The sequence below is a fragment of the Myotis davidii genome, unplaced genomic scaffold (assembly GCF_000327345.1).
Source record: "Myotis davidii unplaced genomic scaffold, ASM32734v1 scaffold41, whole genome shotgun sequence".
Lineage (NCBI taxonomy): Eukaryota > Metazoa > Chordata > Mammalia > Chiroptera > Vespertilionidae > Myotis > Myotis davidii.
This window is the reverse complement of record NW_006292344.1, coordinates 1769974-1782001: the sequence shown is the minus strand read 5'-3', so window position 1 is coordinate 1782001 and position 12028 is coordinate 1769974. Positions and strand designations below refer to the sequence as shown.

The 12028-nt window shown below is 37.4% G+C and overlaps 1 protein-coding gene across 6 annotated transcripts in view; it reads right to left on the bottom strand.

Annotated features, from left to right (window-relative positions):
* Nucleotides 1-764: 764 nt before the first annotated feature.
* Nucleotides 765-12028, bottom strand: part of LPP (LIM domain containing preferred translocation partner in lipoma) — a 653115-nt gene continuing 641851 nt past the window's right edge. For 4 of the 6 annotated variants that reach the window (XM_006765862.2, XM_015565376.1, XM_015565377.1 and 1 more), the window contains 2 exons: nucleotides 7188-7308; nucleotides 765-6135 (listed from right to left, as the gene is read on the bottom strand). In XM_006765862.2, coding sequence (XP_006765925.1) covers nucleotides 6007-6135; nucleotides 7188-7308 — 250 coding nt within the window. In that variant the 3' untranslated portion in view covers nucleotides 765-6006. The remainder of the gene's footprint in view (nucleotides 6136-7187; nucleotides 7309-12028) is intronic. The other 2 variants (XM_006765861.2, XM_006765860.2) reach the window with 1 other exon arrangement.

Sequence of the window (12028 nt, the reverse complement as noted above, 5' to 3'; positions counted from 1 at the left end):
AAAAATCCTACTTACTGTGCTCACTAGGTAAGTACATTGGAAAGGGATAAAACATTGTGTGTATACAGAAACCTCTTTCTGCAGAGATGCTCAGCATGTAGAGCAGAATATGTCAGAATATGCATCACCAGCTCTCAGAAAGAGGTGAGCTATGTCCTCCTCTCAGAGGGGATGAGAGGTTATGCAGTATAACATTTCTGGTGTAGTGATGGCCATGCGATGGGACCTAGCAGCAGCTCTCATTTTACTCTCTTCTGATAGGGGAAAACATATATTAGTAGTCATTGTAATTTTTAAAAACCTCATTAACTTTTACCTTCTTAAACAACTGTGATTGCTGATCCCTAAAACAAGTTATAAAAATTCTCAGAATTACACTATGTAAGAACTGTGTTGCCATAGTTTTAATTGTAGACTACCTCTGCTCTCAAATCCCTCCTTCTCCTCCTGAATTCTTCTTTTCTTGGAAATAGGTTAAACAAAACCAAAACCAAAACAACAAAAAATATTTAACTAGTGACACATACTCACTGGGACTTCTCATTATTTCCTGGAAATTTCATTTATATATTGAATTAAGTATGCATTATGTTTTACTTTCTTCATAGGTGACCCTCCCCAAAAAGAAAATCAATGCCAACCTTGTGAAAACATGTAGTGAAAATGGAAGTGAGGATAAAAACAAAAATTGGAAACATAGTCCTAGAATTATAAGCTTTTTTTTCACACACACAAACAAAAGGATATGAGGGCATAATTTTTTAACAAAATACTTCAATGTGAGACAGAGACTTGTTCTCAGATTGCTTTTATCAACAGTCTAAAGGCCAGTAATATGTGTTCTAGGAACAACTCTGGTGCTGACCTACCAGAGTAAGTAAAATATTGTGATTCAACTATTAAGATTAAATATCATTGTCATGGGCAAAATGCTGATATGTATAAAAATTCCTGAAGGATAATAGTTTTTCCTTGCCTTAAGAAAAATTATCAAGTTTCAGTGGAATAAAATAACATGCCATCACTATAAATATCATTGTTACGTTGGTCAAAAATGCTTTGGATTAAAACAAAAGAATCTTAAGCTAGTCTTAGAATGATTACTTTGCATTTACCTGAGAAAAGAAGGTCAATCATAAATGAATTTACCAAGAATTCTGTGATCTGAGTCCTTGATGAAAGCTCATTAAAATAAAAATCAAAGATTCTATTATCTCATTTTACAAATAAACACAATCTGGAAATATATGCCCTTTTAAGGAAAGGGTTTATGGATGCCACATATATTTTGTGGTAGCCCTTTTCCCTTATTATGATCATAATATCATAAGGACTATAATGCATTGATTTCTTTATGGGAATCCCAAGCAGGATAGCATTAATAGGCAGGACAGAGAGGAGAGAGGCAAGATGGTAAGAGAAGGACAGAAGAAAAAAGGAGAGAGAAAAAGAAGGAACAATTCACTAAGTTGCAGTTTTAATCAGATCATCTTTTAAAGGTTTGAAATTATATGCTAATCAAGCAACAGCCTCATGAGAACACTTTCATTATAGTTATCTGTGAAGTAAATAACTTAACCTGAAATGTTCATGGTTGCACTGTAATAACTCAGAACAAGGATTCTCAAATTGTGCTGTCCACTATTAAATTAAAAAACACACAAACAAACAACAACAACAAAAAACTATGGCAACTTCAAAAAGTAGATATGCTGAATGGCTGTTAAAGGTCTAAGGTGAAGTCTTGTCTTCATTATCTGACTAAAACCAGAGTAAGACCAAACATAATCACTAACAACATCCAATACATCACCTTGTGGCCATTAAGAATGTTTCCCCAATTTAGGAATCCATAAGGTACTTCCAAGACATAAAAGAGAAAAGAAATACTATTAGCATAGTTTAAGATGAAGAGTTCAGACCTCTCTGGATTTTGTTGGACATTTTTGATGAAGATACCTCTGAGATTTAGGGATTAATATTTATGTTATAGATGCTTCAGTGGAGTATTCCTATGTAGTGTAAAGATTCTTTAAAAATAAGGCACACATAGATGCTGTTCACTGATTGTCTCCCACGAAAGTGCACCAAAAGAGCAATCTCAGGATAGGGACTCGAGGAACATTTCGCAGAGGTATATCTTTTTCAGCCTACTGGTTTTCTACAGATGGCTAAAGCAGGGTACGGAACATGCTGTCATATTTCATAACACACATGTACTGTAGCTCGAGGCAACAGATGGACAATCGCTTGTTTAAACTACAAATGTGAAATACTAAGGTAGTATAGCAATATTTCTAGAAATGTATATGGAAAAAAAAGCCTTTCCAAGCCAAGAGGACTGGCGAGAGGCTGTGAGGTTACACCAGTGTTTCCCTGATCTTCCTAGCAGCTGCCAGCATTTCCCCAACACCCTTCAGAACTTGATAACAGAGGGATCAGGGGGCCACAGACACAGATTTGACAAGAGTAGCCCAAACCATATCACATAGAAATAACACTGTTATTCCTGGCTGGTTCACATTAACAGGATTTTTACTAACGAGGAAAACTGTGGGAAAGTTGTGTTTTCAGAGCCCTTGCTATGTTCCACAAAACCCTCTACTACAGCCCCATGGTAGAAGTGCTCTCTTTCTCTGGACCAAGATAAAAATAGTTAGCGTTCTATATACTTTAAGCATCACCATAAGCATCTCTGAAGGATCTTTCATAGTGGAACACAGTTACAGTGTTGATAACTCCACTGCATTAATCAGCATATCCACAATGCAGTAATTTTGATCAGGGAAGTTGCTCCAACAGAAACAATTTGTTAATGAGAAGAAAAAGAACCCACATCTTTGAGCTGCAGAGATTTCCAGCATCTCAAAGCCTTGTTGCCTTATGCTGGAACAATGACTTATTTTTACATTTTAAAGGCAATTTTGTTTGCATATGGTACTTCCACATTGAGTCAGCAGGAGCTGGAAATCAAGGCAATGAAGAAATCTGGTTTTAAAATGATGTGCACAGCCCATGACAGAGTGGGTTTTTTTTCCCTTCTCCCATGTCTCTCATGTTACATAGAATTACCAAATATTTGTGTTCTTGACAATTTTTTAAAACCAGTATATTTTTACCAACTTTCTCTTATAGACTCCATGATATTTTTCTATTATTTTGAATTTAAATGTCAACAATTAAGACAATATATCAAAAGACAATAGAACTATATTCATTAAGGTAATATGATCTTTAAATCTTTGTGATAGGCAACATTTCATGTAACTAAAACAGTAAGGAGTGATTTGGTATTTGTTAAACTATAAGATTAATAGAAAATATAAGAAAGCAATATAGATCATATATTTAAGAAATCCTGGAATAAAATATTGTAGGATCCTTTCCTTATTATACCTTGTGAAAGAAAAAGAAATCTAAATATTTCTGCGTAAGTATGTGTGCACATTCATTATTATATAAAAGTATAATAAGTCTATATTAAAAAAGATTTACTTTTTAAAAATCTTTGGTAAAGATACTCTGAGGTTATGTGATAAAACACACTATAAAGATTGCAAGCAAGCAGTATCCTGGCACAGCCACAGTGATGGGTCTGTGACAGTATTTTCTTCTAACATTTTTTTCTTTGTTGCTTGTAAACATTCAGTTACATAAGGACTTCAATGTAACAAACAAGTAGAATGTTATTGCAATTCATAGTATAAATATTTCATAAATTCTTCCCTTTTTTGGCAAAATGTATAATAATATGACTGCTATTCAAGAGATAAAATCCATTTCTTAATAAATTGGGCTCTTTGCTTTGGGCCTAAAGACAGTTTTTCCCAAGCATATCATAGAAAACAAAGTTACTGAAGCAATTCAAACAGATTATATTATCACCCCGATTGTCTAGCAGTCAGTGCTCTGTGAGGCCAGCAGCATGGTCTGGGCTTTCATTTGGAAGACAGAAATTCAGAGATACAATCGCTATTGTCTCCATGCTACTCAAAGTGAATCCCATTGTAGTTCACATTATGAGAAGTTTAAGATCAAAGATAAGAGCAGTAAGGTAAGGAGAGGACAGTGGTCAAAAACAACTTTAAAAAGATATAATGTTGGAGGTTCTAAAACAAAACTGTTTGGTGACCAAAGCAAATGAGCCACAAATCAACTTGGATGAACTATAGTGACCACAGGCTTAAGAATTTCTTATTGAAAAAAAAAAAGAAAAGAAAGAAAAAAAGAACCATTTTTATGATTATTCTTACTAGAGTAAAATACATTTAATTGGAATTCCTGAGGCATGGGTTCCGATTTAAAACGTGCAGAATTTTTTTTTTCATTTCTGTTCTACGTGTTAAAAAAAAAAAATCAGACTGAAAAATTGACTATTACTTTAAAATCATGAAAAAATCTATTTGTGGAATCAGGGAAGGATACACAAGGGAATGTAACTATATTTGTTATATTTGATTTCTTAAACGGGTGTTACATATACAGGGACTCATTATATTATTATTTATACTTTTGTGTATATTTAAAATACTTCATAATTTAAAAGTATATACTTGTGGAAGATTTGAAGAAAGGTTTAAGAAATCTCAATCCAAAATATTAATCAGTTTTAAAGACGGCAACCTGCCGTTATTAAGATAGGTGTCTCTTCATGAAAGAAACGAGTTAGAACCTAATGAAGTACGGTTCCACAGTCGGCAAGCAAGCATTTCCCTGCCCGGCAGAGTTTGAATAAAGATTCCAGGCAGAGACTCTGCATATTTTTAGCACAGAAAGGCAACTATGTTTTTTCAGTGATTGTCTTTGAAAGTGTGGTGAAATGTCACATCAAAAGTCTCCTGTGATATGTAATTTCAGTTGCAGAAGGATTAAGAGAATAATGAAACTGTGGTTTCACACTCTTCAAGTTTTCCTGTCTTTTTAAAGTAAACTAGACAAAACTACACAATTTTATTTTGTGTGCCCTGATTAGCAATTACCAGGCAAAAGGACCTGGGCCTGGGGAGCAGGGAATTGAACAGCTCTTTAAAGCTATCTTTCACTAGAGAGAAAAATCAATTTTGGTTGTCATGTTTGAATATTAGAAAAAAAATCAAGATTTCTGATATGAAAAGTAGGACAGTAAGAAAATGTTATATTCTAGAGACAAACAAGTTTGTCTGTAATGTGTCTAGGCAGCAAAGGGGAATCTTCAGATGATATTGTGGAATAATAATGGGCTTTTCAAACTTAACCCCAAATGTTTTTTCCAGCATATTCTACCTGTAATTTCTTTAGAAAAACATTGAAATTTGGACCTCTTTTACTAATACCTGTTTTCAAATGAGCCCTGACAACTGGTCACTATAGATTTGGATTTGGATGGTTACAAATGTGGGCTTCTTTTAACCTATCTAATTTACAGCTTAAATTCTTTATAGTCTAACATATAAGTTGTATATTTCCCTCCCTCCCCTGCCAAGGGACATGACCGTTTAGAGCAACAGAAAGATATGCTTTTCGATACACAAAGAGAACAACTATCATTTATGATCAGAGGCAACGTGGACCTGATAGGATGGAGAGACTTCAAGCCTAAAAGCACCTGTGAGCGGGCAGACTCACCCAGGAAAATCTGTGTGACAGCAAATACCACACTAAAAAAAGCCATTCAACCAGATGAAAAGTGAGACAAACAGAGGGATTAAAGTGTACAGGAATGCAGAAGTGAATGGGATGGAGCATAATCCGTGCAAAAATGTGGAAGTCCTTGGGAACAAAGGCCCATCAAGGTCCTACATAACTAAATGTGAAATGTGTAGTTGGTAAGAACATTAAAAAAAAATCTTATAATCTATGTGTTTCTACAGAAAGGTTCCTACTACATGAAGAACAGAGACCATCCTATAGCTTGAATGCCTTTCTTCTATTTTCCTATTGCTTTTCTTAGTATTCTTCTTCTTCTTCTTTTTTGGTGTTTTATTCTTCTCAGTACCACCAACTAACCAGCTGAACAGGCCACTGAACTTAAAGGTCGGTGCTAGCCTTGGCGGTCAACACTCTGATGCGGGCAGAGTTGCAGGTCTTGCAGAGGATGTGTCCATCCAAAGGGTAGCAGCCTTGGTTATCTCCTTCAGATAGGAGGCCACCACAATCCTAGGGAAATAAAGACAGTTGGAAATGATGCACGGGAACATGAAAATGACATATGTGAAGATCAAGTTCTTTAGCTTACCATTCAAGGCCTCAAGAATGTGGCCACTTTTCTTCCCACTTCACATACCATCAGGCCCCTCCAATCCATCCCCAGTATACAACACAGTATGTCTTAAATAAAATTGAATTAGATATTAAAGATATATAGTAAAATAACTCTCCTAAGATCAGTTAATAGGAAATACAGGTTCAGGAAGAGAAGGATCCAAACTTATGAGATCTCAAACGGTAGCTTTGTTCCCTAACCCAAATGACAATACAAGCAAAAGAGAAAATAAAACAGATCCCTAACCACGAATTCACTGTTAACCTTTATCATCAGTGGGGGATAAGAAAATGTTTAAAAATCATTTTCTGAATGTGCTGCCCTTTGGAGACCTGGATTCTAGGGGAAAGCCTTGCTCCTCTTTGCTAAATGACTACATGTCCCTTGGGCAAGAAGTCTTCCTTGTCCCTTCCAGCTTGGATCACAGCTGCCATATTGACCTGTGGTGTAAAGTGCTCAGTCAGTACTGGCTAACTTAATGAATCTCCATGACTTTGAACATGAAGTTCCAACGCCTCTTAAAAGAATACATTTTTATCCTCCTCCATGGGGGACAATGATGTCTCTGCCTCACAGGAATATCAGAGCCCAAGTGAAAGATTCAGTATAGTAACAATAACAACAGCAATAACTTTTCCTACTCACTTAGCACTTTGTGATTGACAGTGTTCTTGAACATGCAATTTTGCATTTTAGTCACACAGCCATGTTTGGGAAAGATAAGAATGAGTCCTTTTAATAGGTGTGGAAATAGAGAAAGAGAGAGGTAAAGTGACTTTTCCCACATCACTAGCATTAAGTGCCCATGTCAGATCTAAAACCCAAGTCCTTTGAAGACAGGCACTCGGGCTGTCCCAGATTGAATAATTGCTATGTTTATGAAAACCTGGCTCTAGTGGGCCTTTCAACGCCTGCCCTGTAAGATTTGAGGGTGCAGACCACAGACCTCACACCGGTAGCAGTGAACATGGAAATCACGATCCAGAGCCACAATTCGGACAGTCTCCTCCTGGCCAGGGGCTGGCATGATAGGCTCCTTGCACACAGAACATCGAGGGGCAAATTTCCTGAAAACAAAGAGATAATTCTGGTTAGGTACTGAGCATAGACAATGACAAAAAGGTAAAACACAAAGATTAAAATAAAAGAATAAAAGGTGTCAATTGAGAGGACATTTGATCTACCATTCTGTGACCTTAAGCAAGTCATTTTCCTTCTTTGGTTCTGCTTCCTCAACTCTAAAATAAAGGACTTAGACTTACTGACTGTTGAGGTCCTTGTAGATCATAAATATTATGATATTGGGTGATATGGGGGAGTGAGAGTGTGAATTGCTTTTGCATGAGAGCACCTGGGAGCTACTGGCCATTTGGTATGTGGCATGGAATTCACCTGTGAACAGATTCCAAACACACACCCTGGGCTTGGGCAAGATCACCTGAGGGGAAAACATCAGTCCTGGAGGTCCCTACTTGTCTCTGCTATTTGATTCTAGAGTTTTGGATGTGTTCCCCAGACCTGACCAAACTGTTCTGAGCTTGATAACTTTGCCTCTTTCCCAGTTATCAGAGCCTCTTTGAAATGTGTCTTGAATTCTAGGAATTAAACCTCAGATGACTATTTTTCAAAATAACAGAGGTTAGTGAGTTTAAATACTCTTTACACCAAACTTACTATGGCCAAATCTTCATTTCTTACATTTTGCTTATGTTAAACTTTTGTTCGAAAAACAAGAAAGTTATTAAGAAGAATCAGTCCTCTATTCTTAGCCTTTGGGTTGGTCTAGATCAGTGATGGCAAACCTTTTGAGCTCAGCGTATCAGCATTTTGAAAACCCTAACTTAACTCTGGTGCTGTGTCACATATAGAAATTTTTCTGATATTTGCAACCATAGTAAAACAAAGACTTATGTTTTTGATATTTATTTTATATATTTAAATGCCATTTAACAAAGAAAAATCAACCAAAAAATTGATTTCATGTGTCACCTCTGACATGTGTGTCATAGGTTCGCCATCACTGATCTAGGTGGTAATCTTCAGATGTCCAGTGATCTGGACAATGAAACAATTTCTTCTCAAAGTCACTTAATGGAATTATGTATGGCCAGGCATTGATGTACAATGACCTGATGTGGGTCCAGGTATTCACGCAGGACTGGAAAGTTCAAAAGTTTAAGTTTCCAGAATCAGTTTTAAAAGTATAGAATTGCCTTAGCTGATTTGGCTCAGTGGATAGAGCATCAGCCTGTGGACTGAAAGGTCCTGGGTTCGATTCCCGTCAAGGGCACATGACTGGGCTTCCAGGTTCATCCCTGCCCCCCAGCTGGGGCATGTGTGGGAGGCAACCAATCAATGTGTTTCCCTCACATCAATGTTTCTTTGCAGGCTTGGTCTCCAGTGGGGAGTGTGCAGGAGGCAGCTGATCAATGATTCTCTCTCATCATTGATGTTTCTAAAGGGTGTCCCAAAATTCACGCAAGGAGTAATTTTGATAGAAAACACAGGTTTATAATGAAAAATTGTAAATGTTTTTGATAAAGTATGCAGTATAGGGTTATGTATGGAATAGCATATCGGGTAAACGGCCTCCACTGCTTTGCTGGCACATACACACTCTTTTGTTAAAATTTTCCATGACCGTTTTGCATAAATGTGGCTGAATTTCGTTGATACAGGGCTCAATTTCTTCCTTCAAGGTGTAGGTGGTCGTGGGCTTGTTGGCATAAACCTTAGACTTCAAAAAACCCCAAAGAAAAAAGTCAAATGGCGTTAAATCGCATGATCTGGGCGGCTAATTCTGGTCACCTAAATGGGAAATTACATGACCAGGAAATGACTCATGCAGTAATTGAATTGTTTCTCTGGCTGTATGGCATGTGGCACAGTCTTGTTGAAACCACATGTCGTCCACATCCATATCTTGCAATTTAGGCACAGAAAACTGGTTTATCATGTTGCAATGGTGAGCACCATTAACTGTTATTGCCTGAGCAGCCGCATTTTATCCTATATTCTATTCCACACATAACCCTGTACTGTATACTTTATGAATCAATAAAAAAGTTACAATTTTTAATTATAAATTTTTAAAACCTGTGTTTTCTATCAAAATTATTTCTTGCATGAATTTTGGGACACCCTTTATCTCCCTCTCCCTTTCCCTCTGAAATCAACCCTATATAATAAAAGGGTAATATGCAAATTGACCCTAACAGCAGAATGACTGGGAATGACTGGTCACTATGACACACACTGACCACCAGGGGGCAGACGCTCAATGCAGGAGCTGCCCTCTTGTGGTCAGTGTGCTCCCACAGGGGGAGCTCTGCTCAGCCACAAGCCAGGCTGATGACTGCCAGCACAGTGGTGGTGGTGGGAACCTCTCCCGCCTCCTTTGCAGCTCTAAGGATGTCCAACTACAGCTTAGGCCTGCTCCCCGCTGGCAAGTGGACATCCCTAGAGGGCTGCCGGGCTGCCAGAGGGATGTCTGACTGCCAGCTTAGGCCTGATCCCCCCGGGTAGCAGGCCTAAAGCAGGTGGACATCCCTTGAGGGGTCCCAGACTGCGAGAGGGCACAGGGCGGGAAGAGGGACTCCACCAAGTGCACAAATTTTTGTGCACTGGGCCTCTAGTAAAATTATATTTAAAAAAAAAGAAAAACAAGAAAGTTGAAGATTTGTTAAGTTTTGGTATTCTATAATGGATTTTAGCACTTCTGAAGGGTAAGTGTACATGAACACAGAAGCGCTTACACCTACATACACATTTATGTACAATTTTGAGGTTAACTGTTGGTGAGGAATTTTAATATTTCTTAATATTGTTTACTATGACCGATTGCCCTAAGAATATTTTTTTTCTCATAACAGATTAATAAGAGGCAAATATCAGCCATATATCCATTTGTATCTGGCATTTAGGGGTGGCATTTGTGAAGGCATGAAATGAGACATGCTTTGAAATAGGTATGAATAAGAAGTGAAAAGATAAAAAAAGAAAGACACTATGCAACTTTCTTTACTTATGGTAATGGTTTTAACATTGATGATGTTAAAATTTACTTATTTGGGGTAAGACTTAAAAAGAAAAAAATGATAGTAATCTATATTTTGCATAGCACTTTATGGTTGTCAAAGCATATTTATGTATATTATACTCTATATGTACATATTAATTTTCCTGGCAGCACCCATAAGGCAATCTGTATGGCTGAAATCTAAAAGACATATAAATTAAGCAGTAGATAAATTGATTGCTATGAAAGAATAATTAAAAGGATCATGGTACAACTGCAGCTGTAATCAGGATTGTTATAATTGGTATTTTATACAAGAAGTTTATACTCAGAGGCAAAAAAAAAATGCTTTGGACTATCTGGTTATTTTTGAATTTGGGTCACCAGTAGCGAAATGAGAAGTCTTCTAGAATCAACTGCGAAATTTCATTTCCCAAACCCATTTGACTATAAATTCTGTAAGGCCAAAAGTATGTCTTGCCCATCACTGTATCTAGGAGCTTTACCCAATTTCCTCCAGTGGGGTTACTTACTCCTCTAGGATATCTCATTGCATATGCTTATTATAGTAGGAATCATTTGCATATCCTTGAGGACCACTAATTGTGGCCCTCCATAAGACAGGTTGTCTGAGCCCCCCAAGACAACCACTGTGACTGGTGCAGAGAGCAGAAATTCAGGCTATATCCAATGAAATGAAGTAGCTGCATTATTTCTCCATAAAAAAAATATGTTACATGGGCCTTTATATTCAATCTCAAGGTCCTTCCTTTTTGGAAAAGCATAAACTGTGTTCTTACTGAGTAATGATTTCTTCCTACCAATTGGCCTCATTTCCATGAAGAGAAGAAGTAAAGGCAAGAGGCAGGAAGTGGTTTCTGCAGCCCCCACTGTGTTCATTGGCCAGCGTTTCAAGGACTGTTCTAAATCCCAGGTGGTCTATTTCAAGGTTCAGCTCACTGAGCAGACAATGATAATAAAAAATATAAATTTGATAACACTTTTGATGGTTAAAATAGCTACCATTTATTGAGTGCTTATTCTGTGCCAAGCCCTGTTAAGCACTTGACCTTGTTTTCTACTGACAGCAATGTTATGAGGAGCTACTTTTATCATTTCTACTTAACAGCCTCGGGAGCCAAGGCTCAAGGAGGGATGGTCTTAATCATCTTGTGTCCTGGCACATTTCTGGCAATCCACAAATGGGTGCTGAGGAAACAAACAAATGGCTCAGTGTAATATGCATGATAAGAAAGCACAGATTGTGGAATAAAGGCTCAATACAATGAAAGGGTCAGTTAAAGAAGCCTGCTTTTCTGGGCTCACTGTGCTAGCATTGGGAGTACAGGAATAAACTGGGACTGCAGAAATCGGACTGGTGAGGGAGTTCTATCTATTTCTACTTGTTCTATTAATATATATGTCCTATTATAGTGAAAAAATCATTTACAGTGGTTACTATGAAAGTTTGTAGATGTGTATGTCCATGCATGTGTATTTTTATCACTAGTCAGACTATGTTGAGTGTTATCTATAGCTAGTAAAGGATACAAAGTGAAATATGGGGCTGGAGAGGGATTGAGATCAGAGAAAACTTCTTAGGGAAATGACAATTAAGTTGTGCCATGAAAGATGGCCATTTAGGTGAAATGGGAAAGTGTGTGTGTGTGTGTGTGTGTGTGTGTGTGTGTGTGTGTGTGTGTGTTGGGGATGAGGTACAGTCAGTCTCCCTGGAACTGCATTTGAGCAGTCCTCCAAAATGACATATG